The sequence below is a fragment of the Gossypium hirsutum genome, chromosome A03, assembly GCF_007990345.1.
Source record: "Gossypium hirsutum isolate 1008001.06 chromosome A03, Gossypium_hirsutum_v2.1, whole genome shotgun sequence".
Taxonomy (NCBI): domain Eukaryota; kingdom Viridiplantae; phylum Streptophyta; class Magnoliopsida; order Malvales; family Malvaceae; genus Gossypium; species Gossypium hirsutum.
In genome coordinates, this window is record NC_053426.1 from 1,273,050 (window position 1) to 1,295,286 (window position 22,237).

Consider the following 22,237-nt stretch of genomic DNA (forward strand, 5'->3'; position numbering starts at 1 on the left):
TGGATAGTCTTGGATGACTCATTGCATTTATTCCTTCCAAACTGTTTTTTGGCCATCTTGTTGAACCCTTAAGTAAGCAAAGTTAATTGTCCTATATATCCTTTATAACGGTGCTTTGTTCAGTGGGCACAGTTTCTACCACTGAAAAGGCAATGTTCTTCTCATATTTTGATTTGCCATTCTTGGCCTATTCCATGTTAATCTCAAAAGTTTAGAGGGATTCAATTAACTCATCAATCCAAATGGCATCAATATCTATGGTCTCCTCAATTGTTGTCACTTTGTTGTTGAACCTCTTAGGTAATGGCCTAAGAACCTTCCTTACAAGCTTGGAGTTTAAGTACTCACTTCCTAATGCAAAAGTTTGATTAGTCACGACACATAGTTTTGCATAAAACTCTCTAATGATCTTTGTTTCTTGTATCCTCAGATTTAGTTGTCAGCATCTGAAGCTTAGATTGTTTCACTGTATTAGTCTATTCATGACCTGTCTCTAGAATTTCCTAGGCCTCATTGGCTTCAATACATTTAGAAATTCTCATGTACTCCTGTGCATCTAGAGTTCTGGAGTTGACATTAATAGTCATTTCTTCTTCAATGGTCCAGGTTGCCTTGAACGTGGGAGTTTTTACTTCAATTTCAACGAGGGGATGAGTCCATCCAGTTAAAACAACTTTCAATGTTCGTTCATTAGTTGACTTAATGAAAGCTTTCATATTAGCTTTCCAGTAGGCATAATTTTCTCCATCAAGCATAGGAGGCGAGAGACTGACGATCTTTCTATTGCAAGTAAGTATATCAACTAGGGTAATCACTATTTATGTTAAGTGAGAGGCTTTGATACAAATTGTAGAGACGAGGGGGGTACTTGCTTTGCAAAACAGAAACTGTGGTTGCAATAGTGCTTGGAACTGTGGCCATAATTTCAACCATAAAGCCAAAAGTGTGAAAACAATAAAAAAACACTAAGATTGTTTATGTAATTCGATCTTAATCTATGTTTGTGGGGACTTGTCCAGAGCAATGATCTACTACCTTTCTCACAATACAATCAATTATTTAAGTCTTCACACTAGTCTAACACTCACAAATTTAGCAACCTTACCGTTTTACAAAGATTAGATCACTTTCCCACTAAGCTTCTCCTTTGAAAGCTTAGCTTTGCAATCCAAAAAAATCTCTTAATTACTTCCAGAAACAATGCACACATAAAACGTTCCTCACTTGAACAAATTTGTGCTCTCTTAATCTCTCGGTACTATTTAACCTAGACAAAACTTAAGTTTATGTACTACTTAAGTTTTGTTTACAAAATAATTATAATCTAATTACTTTTCTATAAAGAAAGCTAAAAATCATCATAGGATAATCTTTCTATAAGAGTCTTGGTGTAATTTAAAGTCTTCAATCATAGAAAGTGACTTAATTTGTTCCACAAGTAACCTGACTTAATCTGCAAGAAACCAATCTTCAAGCCTTTAATTTCAACTCAATTGGCCTTCACGTTTTGGACTTTAATTCGTCCAAATAATTCCACAATACATAGCCTGTAACGCCCCAATTTTCGGGAATCCTGTGAATGTTGGCATAGATTTAATTATGTTAGTGGGCCTCTAGAAAGCCCAAACTTAAGATAGAACCTGACAATTTTAGTTAATTTTTGTTCCATAAGAAAAAGGGGGTGAAATTATGAAATAGAACCTATGTGAAAATGTTTGAAAATGCTATAGGCTAAATTGAAGTGGTCAAATAAATAGGAGTGCAAAATAGGAGGATTTGCATGACAAACCTCCCATTTTACATGAAGTGGCCAGCCATCATGTTGTTGTAGACAAAATGTACACTTGATATCCATAATTTATGGTACAAATTGATACAAATTGATAATAGGTTAGGTAAATGTTCCATGATAATGGGTTAGGTAAATGTTTCATGATAGTGGGTTAGGTAAATGTTTCATGATAAGAATTTCATGTCTTTTGTATTAAAGAATTAAATGGATGAAATATGAAGTTTTATTAAAAGAAAAAGGGGTGAAAAGAACAAAGTTTTGTCCATCTTTGTTCATCATAGTTGAAAGTTAGAGAGGAGAAAGCTCTTGAGTATTCGGTCATTAGGAGAAGTAAAATTGAAGGTAAGTTCTTGGTACCTTGCTTCTATTTTGAGGTTCATGAGTTCTTCTTGATTCTACCTTAACTCTTGAAGTATATTTTGATTTTTAGTTGTGTTGTGAGCATTTAGTCATGAATTAAAATGAAGGAAATGGTTGTTGTTTCATGTTCTTTTGATGAAAAATGGAAGATAGGTGAAGTTGAGCCAAACAAATGAACATGCATGTGCCTTAGATGCTAAAGGGAAAAATCAGCTAACATGTTGTGCTTTAAAATGATGAAATGGAGATTATACTTAAGTAAAATCATAGATATGTGATGATTGATTGGTGATATACATGTTTAAATAATAAGCATGCAAGTTAGGTGTGAAAGAGTGATTTGGTGATAAATCTGCTTGGGACAGCAGCAGTAACGTGACTTTGGAAAATCACCATAAATTTTGGGAGATGAGTTAGAAGCTGCATAAATTGTGTAATTAAAGCTTAATGAGTCTAGTTTCAAATGGAATAAACGAGAACATATTTTGAATTCTGTACAATGAGAAATTTGATTCGTAATGAAGAGTGGTCAGATTAGTCAAACAGTGAAACATGGGAAACTTTAAGAAAAATCTGGTATTGATTGGCCATACCAAAAATTCTGAAAATTTTATGGATAGAAGATATATGAGTCTATTTTCAGGGAAAATTAACGGAACTTGATTTGGAGTTTCGTAGCTCCAGTTATAAATAATTTAGTGACTGTTGCTCAAGAAGACAGCTTGCAGTGAAATTATGATTATGTGGTAAACATTGACAAAAATTTGTTAATGAGTTGCTTATTGTTTTCTTATAAGCTTACTATGATCTGTAGGTGTGGTTGGTCGAATATTGTAAGGGATTAATACGTAGTTCATATTTGAATAGTTAGATTAACGTGTTAGTAATTCAATTGTAGGTGGTTCGTGTGTGGATCTCGTCAGCATATCGTCGCAAACAGGTGTGTAACTGACACTCTCTCATAGACTAGATTGGCAAAAGCCGAAATGCCGAAAAGTCGGTATTTTGGGAATTTGCGAGTGTGTGAATGCTCGTAAGATAGTTGGGTTTGTATATTTGGTAATCTAAATTAATAAACTGCAGTACGCACGATTTCGTACATTTTGATAATTTGGGCTTAATGGGCCAAAGATCGGGTTCATGGGCCAACGGGCCCAATTCGATAAGTATGCGCGGTAAGTGTTCTGATAGTACGTAAATAGTTAGGATATGCATGAAAACCCTAAAAGTAGCTAAATTACTATAATACCCCTATGTATGGAAAATTACTGTTATACCCCTAGGGTTAATTTTGACTGAAAAGCATGACGATCTGGTTCTGTATGATGTATGCCATGATTATATATCTGTTGCATGGGGACATGGGTTATATTATGGAGGAAGCGTTCTGGTGGCTATGCCACAAATATCTGATCTGGTGGCTCTGCCACAAATATCTGATCTGGTGGCTCTGCCACATATATCTATTCTGGTGGCTCTACCACGATTATCTGTATCTGGTGACTCTGTCACATTATCTGTTCTGGCAGCCATGCTGCAAATTCTGTGGTGTGTAGCGGTTGGGTGGGTCGAGTTGTCTCCCCACACGGTGTAAGGTTGGTACGGGGGTGTATACGGTTGGATCTGGTTGGGTTTCTGCATAAACATGTAATATCTGTTCTGTTCTGCTATGGGCCTATGGGCTTTATTCTGAATTCTGTTCTGGGCTAAGGCCAACTTATTCTATTTCTGTGGTTTGAGCTGATATAGGCTATGGTTGGGTTAATTTACACACTGAGTTTCCCTAAACTCACCCCTTTTATTTTTATCCACGCAGGTAATCCCCAACCATAGTGGGCTTGGAGCTGTGAGGGAATTCGGAGTGGCCACCCATTCTGAAAGTTTGATTTTCTTCTGGTGAACTGAACATCCTTTTATTTACGTTTGAAGTTTTGGGTTTTTAAATGTAATAAGGCCGCTTAATTATTTTTGATGGTTTTAATATGTATTACTAAGATAGGTATTACTTATTTTAACTGTTGAAATTGGATAGCTTTAGGGCGCGTTTTCAAAAACAACAATTGATTTCAAAATAACACGACAACAAGCAAAGCTTCCGCAATGAAAGTATTTTCCAAAATTAATCACTTTTCCTAAAAATGACTTAATCAAATCGGTTTCCTAGAAATATCCATGACGTTAAGGTGTGGCAATGGCGGTATGCATGTCTAGGATTGGATCCGAAGGGAGCTTGGTACTTAAGCAGTCCGATGGACTCACCACCTCTTTTCCGGTTTTCTACCTGGTGCACAGCTTCCATTCATCTTAACCCTTAATGAATTAATCTTTTGAACATCAAGTACGATTTTCTGGACTTAGAATGGAAATTTTTTTTTAACGTTTTTGATGTGGCATGCCGGATCCGGCCATAACTTCTGAGCCGGATTTGGGGTGTTACATAGCCTAATACTTTTGTTTTAAAATTTGTCAACTATTAAAATAGACAAGTAAGACAATGAAACAATGACCATAAACAATGTCTGAAATTGTGACCACTGTTTCAGCTACAAAATCTTTCTTACTATCAAATGTGTCAACAATACTCATTTAATGTAAATGGTAGTGATAAATTTATTATTCTTTACCCAAACTATATTAGCAAGGTTCAAAAGGAAAAAGGAAATAAAGTAAAATTGCTAGGCTCTCACAATGTATAATAATTTTGATTACATTTTTTTTCCTATTTTTTCTTAGTGCATTCATTTTTTTATGGAAAGAAATATAAATTATTTAATATTAATTTAAGAATGAAATAATACGTACCAATCAATATAACCGAAACAATATCGGTTTAAAGTCTTAAATTGCAAATATTATATATACACATATAAAAACATTGAACCAAAAATCTTTTAATTAATTAGAAAAATGACTTATATTTCAATTTGGTATGTGTTGTCAATGTTGCTTGGCAATTCATGAAAGAATCTTACTATTTTAAACTTTCCTTAACCATATAATTACTTTGGTTCTATGGATTCCAAAATTGGATTTTCTATAATAGAAAATTAGTGTAATCAAGAGACTATTATATGTTCAACTTTTATCTTTACATATTCTGTTTTACTTTTGGCTTTCACTTTAAAAAGTCCCTTTGAAATAAGAATGAGATAGCATAACAAATTACCTAAATTTAGTGGTTTTTGAATCCACCTAATTTTATAGGATAAATTAAAAGTTCAATTAAAAAAGAAATAAAATTCACCAATTCTATTCAAGTGTCAATGGAATTCTGAAAAGTAATTGAATAGAAACTAATTCAAACCCAATAACCCAATTAAGTCTAATGATAGGTTTAGATGGGTGGTGTAGGTTTAGATGGATGGTGCATTTATTTGCGGTTTATGTAAAAATAGCGGTGGCGATGAGATTACATACTATAGCGTGAGACAAAAAGTAAATTAAACGCACCGCATCACATCACACTGAACCACACCCAATTGCCCATCCAAACCTACCCTAAATGATTTTGACTAAAAGCAAAGTGAGAGAAGCTTTGGTTTATGTAAGAAATAAAGCAACACCAAATCCTTAAATTTAGTAATTCTTCTCAACTTAGTCCTTAAACTATTTTTTGTTTACATTAGTTTTTGAACTTAACAACTTTTCTCAATATCATAGTGCCACATGATCATATGGACCTAAACTTGAGAAATATTGTCAAGTTCAGAAATTAATATGGGCAAAAAAAAAATCAAGGATTAAGTTGAAAAAAATACCAATTTTATAGACTATAAATATGAATTTAAATGTTGAAAAAAAAAGGATAAGTAAAAAAATAACGACTATAAATATTGAGAGTGGGCTCTGATTTTGTAAATTTATATGTAAAGAAAAAAAAAGAGTATGGGACCGAAGAATAATTTAGGGCTCATCTTTTTTTTCCCAATAAGTTATATCGCTTTATATCAAAATCATCAAAATCATGCACTAATCAAGTAATTGGGCATGTTTTTATTCACATTCTAAAAGTAAAATAAAAGGCATTAAAGTTGGATCACCAAAAGTAAAATTGAATTGAATAGTAAATTCCATTTTCAAAATTTTTGGATTATTTAGTTGGGGTTAATTTTGAATTGAAGGGATTTTAGGTTTGAGGTTTGATTTTTTTAGTTAGATCATTAGGATTTCAAATTATTTTAAGTTTTAATGTTATGGGCCATGAATCAAAATCAATGACTAATACACAAAAGAGCGTCTCATGGAGGTTAATTAATTAAATGTGACTCATTTGACCCACTTGAACTGACCCAATTCGTAAAACTTATGAAGAATTCTATCTACTCCAAGCACTTAAGGAAAATTAGGGCTACCTTTTAATTTGTAGCCTGATATTGACTTTGTAATGGTAGGGGCTTATGTAAATCCCTTAAGAATCTTAATTGTAAATTGGTTTTAATCTTGATCATTGATATAAAGTAAGTTCTACCGTTGGATTTGGGGGAACTCAACTATAAAAAGAGGCATGCCCGTAATTTGTAATCACTCAGTTCTAATCTTTTATAGTAATTGAATACTATTGAGAGCATTTACTCAAACACTTTGCGTGTTTTTGCTTTCTTGTGGCTTTTGTTTTTTCATTGCTCTTTTGTTTTTGAGTTACTTCCGCTTTATTTTCAATTCCTCGGAGAATTTCGATTATAAATTCTCACTTTTTAAGAGTTAGGCCGACTTAGGCACATTTGAAGCGAAAAATCACTTAAGATCATACAAATTACGAGACTAAAGTTCTAGCCTCGTAACACTAGTCACTTCAAGTTCTAATCATTTCATTGATCCAAATTGTTTTGGGTTTGAGTTGTTTTAAGTTGAGATCATTTTGGGTTCCAATTTAGGTTGTTGGCTTTTTATAATAAAATTAACTATAATCGAGTTTAAGTTTAAGAAAATTTCATCAAATTTTCGAGTTTGGATAAGAACTGATAAATTTAGAATTTGGGTGTGACATTTTGTTATTGTCCAAGCAAAATTATGAGCCATGCTAAGGATGGAAATTTAAATAACAGGCCTTATTTTTTCAACCTAGGATGGACCTTTTCCATAGAAATATGGAACTTAAAATTTTATTTTTATTTTTTTTTGAGGAAGTGGTAGGAGTTATGAACTCGGTGCAATATAAGAGTTGATACCAAATTTGACCTTATGTTGGTAAAGGTCGAGTTAAGCTTGAGTCAAGTAAAATTACTTCAATGATAAGTTTCATTTTGTACTAGTCTTGTCCAAATATATTCTAATTTTTATTTTATCGTGCTTTGCACTGAGTTTATTCTAATGACTTAGTTGATCCGATATATATTATTTGTATTTTTATATTATACTTATCACTATGGTGCATTTGTAATTATACTTATAACCAATATTTTTAGAATCAAATCGATGGTTAAACTGGTCAAATCATCAGTTCATCGATTCTATTGGTTCAATTAAAAAAATTATCATTCATAAAAAAAATTATAAAAAATAGTTCAACTAGATCAATACCATTCTTTGAACCGATACTCCAATTAGTTCCTGATCCAACCAATCTAGTTCGATTTCAAACATCATTAATTGTAATTGCTTTAAAAAAGTTTAAATAAGAAAAAGATTTGAATTACATTATATGTCACCTATTGAACTCTAGTTACAAAATCCAAATAGGGTACCAAATACTTTTCTTTCATATATATTTCTAGCATTATTTCACTTGTTGAAGGGGCCTATGACCTTAGTATAGTGAATGGTCTTAATAAAATGGGCCGAGGCTACCCTATACCGCCGAGGACTAAGGAAAAGATTGCCCTTTCAGCTGAAGTTGCAAAGCATATTAATTTGCCCCATATAAACAAAAGGGTGAAGAAAAATAGAGAAAATCGAAAATTGATTTGAATAAATCTAGAAGAGAACCTACACATTTATATAAGATAGGACTCGAATATGGGAACTCAAAAGTTCCCAAGACCTCAACCTTGCCATTGAAACCGAACCATTATCACCTAAGCAATCAAGTTCACAATTACAATACCACAAGCAGATAGGGAGATGCAAGAAACTGCAAACCTTGAGAGAAGCAAATATGAACATGTCATTAGTTTGACCAATGTTCCAAAACAAAAACCAACATAAAGATGAAGTAACAGTTAACACCTATCTTTTAGGTATATTAACATAGTGATTCACCACAAAAAAAAAAAGCAAGAAAACGAACTTGTATTGTCAACTAACTTCCATATTTCCAAGGCAGGTTATATCTGATGAGCAAACTTTACTGGGCTACGCCTTTACGGTTCAATCATTCCTCCTCTTTTTCTTCTTCTCGTTCTTCTCAGCTGAATTTTTCAACTGAAACATGTACGTTTGGATGAGTTGATGTTAGTACAGATATACAAGTACACAATAAAGTAATTAAAAAGAAAACTTTCAGGTATTCTAGCTTGAATCACCATGATTATCAGGATGCGAACAAATAGAGCAACAAAATCAGTGAAAAGGGTGAGGGCATGCTTCACATAATCCAGGTCACCCAAATGTGCTTTCTCAATTATGTCCTGTGTGTCCACTACCATGTAGCCAACAAACACCAAGAGCCCAAAGTAGATCTGTGAGAAGAATCAAACACGAAGATGAATATTGGTTGTTGCGAATAGCAGCTTTTAAGTAGTATAAGAAGAATGGGGAAAGTTTCCAATTAATATTCACTTGCCTCGAACATAAAGAGGGTGGTGGAACCACCGAAAACAGAGGAAGCAAAATGCAACCACATAAGAATGGACACACCAGATGAAAGCAAGCCACCGAGGTAAAGGTATTCTCTTCGCCTTGCTAACATTGCAGCTCCTGAAAAACATGCAAAGGCCAATGCTGTCCCCACAAATGCAGCTACCAAAACACTGTCATAGCGGAGAGAAAAACCCATAACTAAAGCCATTTTCTCTTTTTCATTTCATTTTTTTTTTTTTGGAAAACTATGATCAATTGGAAAGAAACAAAAATCAAAGTCACCCGCTAAAAGGAACATATTATGTATCTATCCTAGGTGTAAATAAGACATTGGTGCTTACAAGCTACTCGAATTTGACTTGGAAAAAACTCAAACTCGAACTCGATTTGATAATTATTAAGCCAAGCTGCGCTATTGGTCGAGCTAAATTTGAGCTTAGGAATACTCACCTTGAATGGCTCGCAAGCCTCATCAAGCTTTTTAATATATATTTTAAATAATTTTATATTATTAAATTATGTTATTGCCCTTAATATATATTATTAAGCCAAACTCAAGCGAGAGATTGATATGTACGAGCTTAAACAACTTGAGTTCGAAAAATGATAAACGAGCTTAATCGAGCTCAAGCTTGAGTAGCTTGATTATATAAGCCAAGCTCGAACTTAAGAATAGATGTTCGATCGAGCTCAAGCTTGCCAGCATTTGAGCTCATCTTGGCTCGATTACACCTATCCTAACTTGATGCGAGTAAAATATTAGCCAGAAAAGGTTAACACATATCCTAACTTGATATAAAATCCAAGTATTTTCACCACATTGATACATTATTAATAATACAAAATTATCCATTTAACAGTTATAGGACTAGGAGAGATACCTTGGGTCAATCTTGATGGCCAAATCAATCAGAGGACCGATCGAAGCCCCTTGGAATACAGCTGATGCCATAAGAAGAGAAACCCTCTTTTGCTGCAAATTTTACACAAAAACAATACCAAAAATAAAAGATGAGTTCTAAACATGAAAAAGGAACCAATCATCATTATTTAAGGCAAAAATAAAGTAAAGATTATCACTTCTTGATAAGTAGGGATAGAGAGGAGCCAAATCATGGTTCCGAAGCAAGCAAATGTTGTGAGATAACCCCCAATGTTCCAAAGGATATGAAGATAAGCCCCAAAAGCTGAGGCAACCAACGCACAGCATAGCGTCAAGTAAACCTACAAATTCAAATTACAACATTCAGATAATCAAGAAAAAAAGAATAATTAAACACATGAACTTGTATTAAAAGCACAGATTCAATCCAAGAGGTAAATAAAAAATGAATCTACAAAAACCCCAGGTTAGAAATTAGGGTTTAGGGGAAGATTGATTATACCCTTTTGAGATGAGATTGAACGAGCGGAGAGATCTGGCTGAAATTCTTGAAAGTAGAGTAACTCCAATGGGTTCTCGATTGATAATCGAAGAACGAAGAGAAAGAATCCATTTTTTTTTTCAATATTTTGACGAAAATAACAGAGAAATTGAAAGAAATTGGTATTTGTGTTACTTCATCCTCTAAATGAAAAATAAAAAGAATTTTAATTTAAAAAATTTTAAGGTTAAAATTTTCTATTAGTCCTTGTACTTTGAAAATTTTGATATTTAGTCCTTGTACTTAAAATGATAAAATTTGACTCCTCATACTTTTCTAATTTTAAAATATCAATCCAACTATTAGCATTATTAGTATTTTCCATCAAAATTTGTCAAATTGACATATTTTTAAGCTATCACCAACAAAGATAACGATTGAACTAAAATCTTTTAAATTAAAAAAATATAAAGACTAAATTTTAAATTTTATAAAATTACACAGACTAATAACGTAATTTAACTAATTTATAAATATATTTGCATTGGTATATACAATATTTCAACATCATACAAATAATTTATTTAATTTGAAATCAAATTTAAGTAGTAATACTTGAATTTAATACCGATAATGAATAGATTAATATTTTTGAAAAAACTAGTTTATTATCCCATGCATGAATTTTTCAAATTTACTTGTATTAGGTATAATTTACAACTTTTCTCTAAGTAACATCCCAACTTATGAATTGAATGAAATAAAGCTGATCAAAGACATACAATGGAGAAAGATCAAACATATTACAACATGAACATTCAGCATTATACAGTGAAATGTTGAACAAATTTACTGGTTCCTACACACTCGGTAAACGGCAGTGTATATTCATGCCGTCGATGGCGAAGCCAACGAAAGATTCAACAGAAAACCGACCGTTATCCCGATCAATCCCACTAATGACGCGAACACAAAAGAGAAACTGGAGCCATTGCTACGTTTTCTTTGCCTCTTCAGAAAATCCTGTCGAGGGAAACAATATCGTTACGTACCGAATTGGCAAAGCCGTAAGCCCATAATTGTGTTTGTTCGAGTGTGCATGTCTACTTTCGAGCTTATAATCGAGAACTGAAACGAAAAAAACCAGAAACATACCAGCTCTTGTTGCAGTTGCACCGTTTGGCGAACCGCTGTGTCTCTTTCGTCCTTAAGGTGTTGTAAGGCCTAATGCATAAAAAAGTAGCATTTCATGGGGAAGACATATAAAACAAGATCCTTAATCCGACAACAAGCATTCCATACAAGCGAGCAAATCACCGAATAAACTCACCCTGGTCGAATCAGGGCTTTGTGATGTGAAGCTCTTAAATCCACCGTCGTCCGAATTCGTTTCATAGATAACTTTAAGCTTGCACTCTTGTATCTCCTTAGTACCGTCCTTATTGAACTGGACGTAAAGAAATAGATCACATTCCAAAAAACCAGATTCGTTTTAAAACAACTTCGTAAATGAAAACACACGAGTTCTTACAGTATCTGCCGGTAGATCATCCATGTTGGTGTTTCTAGGCACGATAGTACTTTGTAGCAAAAATTTGTCCTTGCATTGCATATCGTGAGGATACTCCCGTCTTGGTTGGAGAGTGACTGATATATGTCAATGAAATCAGTATCCTACACCAACAGAGTCGAAAAAAGAACAAGACGGTTTTTGGGATCAAAAGAAAAATACCTCTAATAACACACGAGTCATGAGGCAATACGATACCGGTGTTCGGTCGAACAAAGTACTTCTTAGGCGAAGTCGTTTTAACCTAACATTGATAACAAGTTGGGAACTCATTAAAATAAAAGAGAGAGAATAAACATACACATGCAACAACGACGGAATCGGGTATGTACCTTAAACGCCACGTGATGTTCTGTGTTGTTGGTAACTTGAAGATCACAAAAATTCTGTTTGTCGAGCTCAACTGAAAACATGAATCACATGAACAAAAGTCACGACATGTTAACCTTACATTTGCCTGTTTAGGCAGTCGAGGCATTTTTACTCTATGAATCCATTAAGGCTCTTGATCGGGATTCGGGAACAATACTGGACCTTTTTGAGGGTCCAGCTCTCAACAGTTTACTTATTATTCAAGTTAGCATACATAAAACATTACCAATGATTGCCAATAACAGATCAAGGGACCCTAATGAAGTAAATAATCCAAATCATAAGCAAAAGCAATAAACAAAGTCAAATTCAACCTTTGAAACCATTTTTTCTCATAAAACCATCATGGACCCGTACTAAGAATCAAATTACATTTTACCTATTCTACTTAACAAATGGGCAATTAGATCCTATATGTTAAATTAGGGAGTAATTTGGTTCTTTCTGTTAAAATTTCATCCATTTGTATTGTTAAAAACTGATGTGGCTAACAAAATAACTAGATAGTGACACTTGGTGTGACACTAACTTTTAAGAGTAAAATTGATGAATTTTTTAACAGAACGACGAGTTTATTTTTTGATTTAATATTCATAGATTAATTTGCCCATTGTTTAAGAAGCAAAATGCAATTCAACTCCTAGTAAAATAGCCTTATGGTACTTTTACCTTTTTCCCTCCCGGAGTTCATCACATAATCATAGCATTTAATCAATGAACCATACATACATACATACATATATACATACATACATCTCCATTGTTTCCTTCCCAATCAAAACCTGAAATTCAACACAAACCAATCTTTTGCACCCATATTTTTTTTCCTTCCCCTAATTCATCACATAACCATAGCATTGAATCATGAACTTTCACATACATACATACATACATACATACATACATACATGCATACATACATTTCCATTGCTTCCTCCAATCAGAACCTGAAATTCAACACCACAACCAATCCTTTACACCTATATTTTTTTCCCTTCCCCTAGTTCATCATATAACAATAGAACTGAATCATGGAACTTTGAACTTTCCCATGCATGTTTACATAGACACATAGATACATACATCATGTACGCATGTATGCAAGTTTAAACATAGATAAAGTGGGACTTACTAATGAACTTGAGATCATTGGGTTGAATAGAGATCAACTGATTAACATCACCACCAGCAGTCATGACTGGATCCCACCACCAACACTAGATCTTTTACCCTTTTAGGAAAATTTTCAATCAAAACAACCCACAAACAAAAACCCAAAACAAAAAAAATTCAACAAACAGAACCCTGAAAACCCTTTAAAAAACCAACTCTTCAACACAGTTTCTACTTTTAAAAAAAAAATTTGAGAGAGAAATAATTTGCCAATTTGGTTAATATCAATCACCCAAAGTAGGACGAATGAGGAACCACCAAGTGGAGGAAACGGAAACTGGGTCGGCCTGAATCGCCGCCAAAGTCGGAGGTTTCTCCGAACAAGAGTTAATGAAGAGAATAAAAATGAAAATGGTGGAAGGTAGTTTGGAGAGACTGTGCACCGTCTGTTGTTGCCCGGGGGATGATATGAGTAAATAAAATGTCGACACGTGTTTATTTAATGTGGTGTGGAGCCTGGTTCTTGTGTAACAGCCTGTGAGTGGGACCCATTGACGTGGCACTAATTAAAAAGAAACCTCTTACCTTCCACTTTAATGTAGAAAAAAGAAAACACTATTGGAAGGCATAGGAAAATCCAACGGGGGCAGCCGTGGGCTCTGCCATCCTTATTATTCAAAAGGTTAATTTTCATTTTAGTCCTTCAAAAAAATTATAATTAACTTTTTCCCAATATTCTTTTTATTTTATTCCACCCTTTCTAATCCAAAATTCTAGATTCACCCCTATTGGAATGGATTTTTTTCTAAAATATCCATGTCAATATTTAACTAAAATAATAGATGGTGTTAATTATTTGGACTAACAAGGATGAAAATCATAAATTGACATTTATCATTTTTTAAAATTAAAAATAAAACAATTTTTTTAAACATAATTGTTCATTAATATATTGTTTTAATATAAACAAATCATTAGCTCATTACAATCGATGAAAACTATGATAGATTGGTAATATCAACATGAATTCATGAAATAGCAAAAGTACAAATGACTTTTTTTTTAAATAAAATAAAGTAAAATAAAACTTATTTTGTATTAAAAAAATTAATTATCCCTCAATTATGACTCCATGAGGCATGATAAAAATGGGGACATGGCGTAACATCATTATAACACTCCTACCACCCACCTAATAATTTAGATAAAAAATTAAACTAATTCTTCTATCATTTTCACTGTTAAAAACTGGTCCCTATACGTTAGCACGAGGTACACGTGGTACCCCATGTATAATTGTTTGATTATTCTACTAGTTATGCTTGTTTTAAACAATAGAAATGGATGTAATTCTTAATAGAAAGGACTAGTTTATTCTTTCATCTAGTTAGATTACTCATTTTTTAAATGAAGGAAGTAAAATATAATCTAATTCTTAATAAAGGGTGTCCATAATAATTTTACCAAACATATTAGAAGGCTAAAGCTTGGGATTTTAATATAATAATAACAATAATAATTGAATATTAGCTTTTAAGAATTCAATTGCCACCATTGGTTGCTTGTGCTAACAATCATATGGGGGCTTAAAGCAGCATTTTTCCACTTTCTTGTTGAAGAAATCTTTAGGGGATCTTTTTAAGCTTTAACAATTGAAAGATCCCCCATCTTAGCTTAAGAAAAAAAAAACCTTTTAAAGTTTTTTTAATTAATCACTATCTTATATCCGATAATTACAATAAAATTCGATTAAATTTGAAGTTAAATCAAATTGAATTTTTAAACGAAAACAAAATTTTTTTAATACTGTATTTTCTATTCATAGAATTCGAATTTAAAAATTATGTTTTTGAACTTTCACATAAAATGGACATAAACTTTTAAGGGACAGAAACATGTCTTTAAGAAGACCTTGTTTCTTTGTACTTGGTTCAAGTTCCTCAGATGGATTATTTTTTAACTTTGGCCAGCCTAAGGTACTTAAAGAACAAGAAATGGGAAAGCTTCAAAGGAAAGGTCATATTATGGCTACCTCCTTATATTTAATTTTGTTTTGTTGGAGGTGTTATGGTAATAGTTACAATTGTACCTGTAATTGTTCGGGATCTATAACTTATTATATTTAGTGTTGATCAAAAAGATATGATTTAGTTGATTAAGTGAACGTGTGTTGACTCATTTATAAAAATCGGTCTATTAAAATAACAAATAATTGAAGATTGGATCGATTTAAATCATGTAAATTGGATCCTCGTTTTGTGGAGATAGGTAAGGCTTTCAAAACCAATCAATGGTCTAACTGTTTTTGTCCAATTTAATTGATTAAATTATTTTTTAAATAATAATTGATTAAATTATTAAAAGTAAAAAAAAAACTTTATTTAACTGGTCCAACCGTGGATTCAACCAATTTGATCCAACTTTATTTTGGATCGATACCCTAATTGATTCTTGCTCCAACCAATCTGCCCTGTCCATCTGATCTGATTCTGAAATCAATAGACGTAGGAACTGCATAAAATTTTTATTTTAACCCACATGAAGTTTTGCCATGGGATCAATAGCAATATTTGAAGGCTAAAAAATTGAATTGTCAAAGTAGCAGATTGAAATGAATTAAGCAAAGCATTGAATATTTGAATTTAGTTGTTTTTTCCCCAAATCAAAACAACAAATTTTACAACAAAAGGGGAAAAAAAGGGGGGGTGGATCATAGAAATTAAAGCTCTTACAACATGTATGCACCTAAGAAACTGGCCTTGGAATATTTGGGGAAGAAGAACCCGAGTGATGATGGCATCCGCAGTGTCTTTCATTTGAAAGTCGACAACCTTGGAAGCTTATCTCTTAGATAATACAGCCTCGCCCTCCGGACTTTCCGGTGTTTGACTACTTTAATTTCCTTTATGTTCGGCGAATAACTACGATAACAAATTAACAAAATCGATAGAACATAGTTCGAAAACAAAGATTCCACATGTTCTAAAACATAAAAGGTCAATCAACCAAGATAAATCATTGAGATGACATGTTAGTTAATCAGTTAGTTAATTAGGTGTAAGAAATGAACCAGTAGTATGCTCGAACTAAACAAAGGAAATGGTCTTACAGTTATTGTTGCGATTATGCATAGTGATATGAAAGAAATACTTACACAGGGAATACAATCTCAACTCCAATGCCTGCAATGATTCTCCGAATTCGAATGGTGGTGTGGATACCGGCATTTTGTTTTGATATGACTATACCTTTGTACACGGAAAGCCTACGTCTATTTTCTGGAACTTCCTATAAATAGACCAAACAAAGGAAAACCATAAGACTAACAATAAAAAAGAATTCAGTATGAATAACGAGAAACTTGAATTTACCAATTTGATCTCTACGATATCACCGGTCCTAAGGTCCGGAGTTGGTCTTTCCTTATCTGATGCTTCAATTGCTCTTTTATTCAATATCTACTCACAAAAACAAGCAATTATGTTTATCAAATTAAACAGACAATTAAAATGCTCAAAAGAGATACTAAAAAACCAGTTTAACAAATTTAGCTCTTTCATCAAATGACTCAACCGTTTAATAACAAATGGGTGAAAAGGTCCTCTCTTTAGCAAATTATTCTACTTTCTCAATTCCTCAAAAAGAAAAAAACAAAACGCAATGCCAAAATTTTAATTTTCTTTTTGTCAAGGCTCAACAAGTCCGATATTATCCCTTGTTTGGGTTTTGTCTCTCTACTCTGGCGAGAACATTAAGAGGTTCACAAAGTGACAGACACTCGGAGTGCCTGAACAGACAAAAACATACACAAATTAAAGAGTTCCTAGGAGCATGATACAAATTGAGCTAACCTCGACTCCACCAACAGACCGAGTTCATAGGCCGAAAGTTACATCAACCAATTGGATAAAAGGTCCTCTCTTAGTAAAATTAAGCTCTTTCAACAAATGGCTCAACCATCTAATAGCAATTGGGTGAAAAGGTCCTCTCTTTAGTAAATTATTCAACTTCCTCGATTCCCATCGGTTAGACACTCAACAAGTTTGGTATTATCCCTTGCCGGGGTTTTGTCTCTCTACTCTACCGAAAGCCTTACCAGGTTCATAGAGTGAGAATGACTCGGAGTGCCTGAGCAGACAGAAACATGTGCAAATTGAAGAGTTCACGTGAGCATGTTACAACTTGAGCTAACCTCGACTCTACCAAAAGCCCGAGTTCACAAGCCAAGGGGTACATCAGGTGAAAGATCCTATCTATAGTAAAGTTAAGCTCTTTCATCAAATGACTCAACCATCTAACAACAATTGGGTGAAAGGTCCTCTCTTTAATAGAGTCAAGCTCTGTCATCAAATGACTCAACCATCTAATAAAAATTGGGTGAAAAGGTCCTCTCTTTAGTAAATTATCCAACTTCCTCAATTCCAAAACTCAACAAGTCTGATATTATCACATGTCGGGGTTTTGTCTCTCTATCTACTGAAAGCCTTAGCAGGTTTGCAAAGTAAGGACGATTCAAAGTACATACACAAGCAAAAACATACGCAAATTGAAGAGTTTGCGCAAGGTGTAACACGATTCATACATGACCTATGGCTTACTAGTCATTGATGGGAGCATGTTACAACTTGAGCTAACCTCCCCGAGTTCATATAGACAGTTCTCAATTCCTATATAAGTGAGTAAATAAATAACATTACCAACATAAAGAAGTAAAAGATTTAACGAAATTACCCCCATAATATCACCAAGCTTAATCCTTGGTTTTCTAGGCTCCTTGGGTTTCTCTTCTTCAGCCTCATCTTCTCCTTCACCTTCACCTTCAACTTCAGCTTCGGCTTTAGCTTTCATTTCGGGTTCTTCAACACCATTTTCATTTCCTTCAGCTTCAGCTTCACCTTCACCTTCAGGGTTAGATTCTGCCCTCACAACGAAACCCCTTCGAGCAAAACAACTGAAACTCGACCCCACAGGGAATTTTGAATGAAACCCAGAAACCGAAACCTTGGAAGTAGTTAATGGAGAAGGGCCACGAGACAGAAATGCAGAGAACCCACGATTCTTCACTGGGTTAAATGGCTGTACTTGGTTTCTTGGAATCATATGCAGTGCCTATATAAGTATAAATCGAAATTGATTGTAATTATGTAAAAATAAGTTAGTAATGGGGAAAAAAAAAGAAGATTGGGGGAGGGGGGAGGGCTAAGGGGTTTTACCTGAGGAAGAACTTGGGAGGCCATAGTGTATAACTACGGAGTCTTCTCGGCTGCGATAGACAGACACACCGTATGCCTTATCTGTTTTTTTTCGAGTGACTGGGTTGGAACGCTACACTTTAGATAGAGTTCTGATCCGGTCGGGTCGGGTTGACCCGGGTTGATTTTCTAAGTTGCTATATCCAACTTTTTTTTAATGAATAATGAAAGAAAAATTAGTGTTTTTTTTCCCTTTCTTTAATTTGATAAGGAAAAAAATTATTTGATTAGAATATATTATACGTGGTTCTACTTTTTGTAATTTTAAAATTTAGTCTTAATACTTTTATTTTTAGAAATTTAATTTACTTACTTTTTATATTTTAAAATTTAATTTTAACTATTAAATTTATTTTGTTAAATTCAAATTAATTATAATATTAATTTTTTTAATTATAATTGTCTAATAGTAAACACAATAGCATTAGTCTTAGTTATAAGCAACTCATAGCATACGTTGGTAAGATTGCATAATGGATTTTAGAAAAAAAATTCTACTCATCATACAATTAATTATGGATACTCTTCTAGCATACATTGAAAGTTCATCAATTCGCATTTATTTATGATCAACGAGAAACCTAAATATTTATTTAAATTTGTCTTCCCTTTAACCCTTGAATTGGATAAGAGATGCTCATTCTGTCTACTAAATGTATTTGAACTAGAAAAGATCAAAGACTTGTCTAAGTTCACCCTTTGACCAAAATCACCTTTTCTACTTTTTAAAAAAAGAAAAGAATAGATGATTAACTCTAGGCCTATTTCGACTAGCTCTAACCCCTCGGATTGAGCCATCTATTTAGGCACTATGGAGTATAGTTGAGAGTTTTACCGTACAAATCAAGAATATATAGTGATAAAAGGTCTCTTTGTCGAAGCTCACTCTCAAGCAAGGAAAAGATAATAATGATCACATTTCTTCAAACAACATAGGAGACGGTGGTGATGCATCTCATGATAGTATTCGAAGGTTAGTTGACTTTTTCTAGGTAGATATACATCCATATATATTGCATATTGCAAATGGATTAAGTGATTACTGCAGATAGAAATAGAGATGGGCACCAAAACTTGTTTATTCAATTCAACAATGTATGCAAAACCTTGCCTAGAGAGAATCTATTATACTTCTACAAGTACAAGATATGATTCGTGTCTTACTCACTGACGAAGTAACAACCTCACACCCATACTCTAAACTAGATCACTCTCCTCTAAGACATTCCCCTTGAAAGTTTAGGTGTAAACCAAATGACTCACTTGTGTTTACTTACAATTTGTGCACCCAAAATAATAGTTCCTATTTGAACAATAAGTGTTTTGTTACTCTATCTACTAATCTAATACAAATCATTTAGCTTGATAAGTTACAATCAATTAGAACCGCATTTCCCATAAATAGCCATATAAATCACTCTTCAATAATTTTCATAATGGCTAAGTTTGAAATCTCCTTGATATTTAAAAGTCAATCAAATTTGATCTTATAAACAGAAACATATTTGGTTAACTGAAATGAAATATATATTCGATGAGAATGAAATAGAGATGTATAGGTATTATTTAGTTCAGCTAGTTAGACTTGGAATGTAATAAATAAGAAACAATATTTCAGTGTTTGGTTGGTAAAAATATTGATACAGAATACTTGAGAAATATGTTTAAGATGACAAATTTACCGTTCAATTTTATTAATAGTATTTTAATTATATTATTCAATACATATTATAAAAATTAAATAAATAATATTTCATAAAAAATAAAAATAAAAAAATATTTTAAAATAAAAATTTTGAGACCATAAGATTTGAGGAGATAGAAAATAAGAAAAAGGAAATGCGGACGCCTTTATTGAGTAAAACATGAATTTTTGTTGTATTCTTGGAAGTGTAGAATTGTTAACCAGTGGGTGATGCCTTGAATAACTATTCATCTTCTTTTTTATTATTATTTAATTCAGTTGTGTTATGCTTATTCGTATAAGGACACGTGACAAGCTGGAAGGACATTTGAGTAGCAAGTCAACTAACAGCGAATTGGGAAGTCATCCATAAGTCTTATCTTCTGACACAACCATCTGGACAAGCACAAGCCATTTGGTACCTATACCTTCAGGCTTCCATAAGGAATGTGATGTCATTGGTCACAAAATACCACGTAAGTGTAACCATTCTGTACCATCAAGTGAGAATGAATGACAAGATCTGTTCCATTACAAACATCCCCGTCTCTTCAAAGACATATGCCTCACGCATTCCATAATGATGACTAGCTAGCAAGTCCAACACATTAGTATCACCTTACATGGGGCCCATCAATAAATACCTCTAAGAACGATAAAGAGAGGATTGACTTTTTAAAAAAAATCAAGCTTATACTTTGTCAACTTACCTCTAACTCTCAGCCTTAGTACTCTCCTTGTCTCTTATAACCTTTGGTTCTCCACCATGACTGAATGAATTGGTCTCCATGACAACCACCACTCTCTTTTATATACCTTTTCTTTATTGTATCACATTATCAACAAATTGTAATAAGTTGTTATACTAAATAGCATTACCAATAACCAAACCTCTAAATGAAGAGGTCACGTGGAATATGACGTCAATGGCAACATTGCCATGCATATGAGCCAAACATGCTATAAAACTTTTAGGATGATGTTTAAGTTATTTCCTATTTAAATACTCCTAAATTAAAAGAAAAGTCCTGTCTTTTCACTATTAAAACTTGATCATATGTTGTAGAAAGTTAGGTTGTTGTTGGAAACATTAAGTTTTTTTATTTAGTTTGTAAATTATTTAAATTGTTATTGACGGTGGATATCTTGGTTTCGATTTAGAAAATATATCTTTCATGTTTGTTTTATAGTTTATGAACACTAATTCATTTGGAGAGTTTTAACTGCCCCTCCTAACAATGTCATTCATCTTCAAGATCCCAATCCAAATTCTCTTCTTAAGAGTGCACCCAACAATTATTAATATTGACCACAAAACATTTTAATGCAATAAGGGTTAGTTTGACATTATGGTCAAAAATTGCGATAAAAAGTTAAAATATTCATTTTAAAATAATGTTAAAAATAAAAAAATAAAATAATTTAAATAATTTAATAATATTATACATAAAATATACATTTTAAATATAATAATAAATGCTAACATTTCATGTAGTACACTCGTGGTTTTTCTCAATAGACGTTTCTTTAATTTCTTGATGCTTTCTTTCTCATTTAGATTCTTGTGAAATAACTCTGCAGTCAAAACTTTTGGTTGTGTGGGACAAAATCATGAATACGCACACACACTGTGGACATAATTGGTCCCTCCCTGCCCATTCATTTTCTGGTTGGCTTGGTGTGCTAACCTAATTTGCTATAATGCCCCACCATTTAACTATATGCCATTATCATCCCCCACTTAACAATAAATAAAAATGACAATAGAGTGAGATGGGTCGAGATTTCTTTATTCATTTTCGTCCTATATTTGTACGAATCGTTAAAAAAATCATCTATTTTTATATATGTTAGTTATATCTATAATCGTTTGATTTGTTCCGCATTATTTCACTTGTTTTTTATTAATGAATTTTTATTCAATACATGAAAAAAATATATTTATAATTTATTCATGATACATAACTTTTTACAATAGATGATATAAATAAG

At 32.9% G+C, this 22,237-nt stretch overlaps 3 protein-coding genes across 3 annotated transcripts; all 3 read right to left on the minus strand.

The window, feature by feature from the left end:
• Positions 1–8,237: 8,237 nt before the first annotated feature.
• LOC107940982 (bax inhibitor 1) lies at positions 8,238–10,465 on the minus strand. Its single transcript, XM_016874460.2, has 6 exons — positions 10,276–10,465; positions 9,971–10,114; positions 9,772–9,863; positions 8,874–9,060; positions 8,614–8,769; positions 8,238–8,512 (listed from the first exon to the last, which is right to left on the minus strand). The coding sequence occupies exons 1-6, from the start codon at positions 10,384–10,386 to the stop codon at positions 8,459–8,461; spliced, it is 744 nt and encodes a 247-aa protein (XP_016729949.1). The 5' UTR covers positions 10,387–10,465; the 3' UTR covers positions 8,238–8,458.
• A 437-nt stretch (positions 10,466–10,902) lies between these two features.
• Positions 10,903–13,783, minus strand: LOC107940977 (vesicle-associated protein 2-1). Its single transcript, XM_016874455.2, has 7 exons — positions 13,329–13,783; positions 12,157–12,227; positions 11,987–12,068; positions 11,786–11,901; positions 11,585–11,701; positions 11,410–11,478; positions 10,903–11,277 (listed from the first exon to the last, which is right to left on the minus strand). Exons 1-7 carry the CDS (start codon positions 13,390–13,392, stop codon positions 11,143–11,145), a joined length of 654 nt encoding a protein of 217 aa, XP_016729944.1. The 5' UTR covers positions 13,393–13,783; the 3' UTR covers positions 10,903–11,142.
• A 2,132-nt stretch (positions 13,784–15,915) lies between these two features.
• LOC107940974 (50S ribosomal protein L19-1, chloroplastic) lies at positions 15,916–18,674 on the minus strand. Its single transcript, XM_016874451.2, has 5 exons — positions 18,523–18,674; positions 18,041–18,418; positions 16,681–16,767; positions 16,464–16,597; positions 15,916–16,230 (listed from the first exon to the last, which is right to left on the minus strand). Exons 1-5 carry the CDS (start codon positions 18,544–18,546, stop codon positions 16,122–16,124), a joined length of 732 nt encoding a protein of 243 aa, XP_016729940.1. The 5' UTR covers positions 18,547–18,674; the 3' UTR covers positions 15,916–16,121.
• Between the last annotated feature and the right edge of the window lie 3,563 nt (positions 18,675–22,237).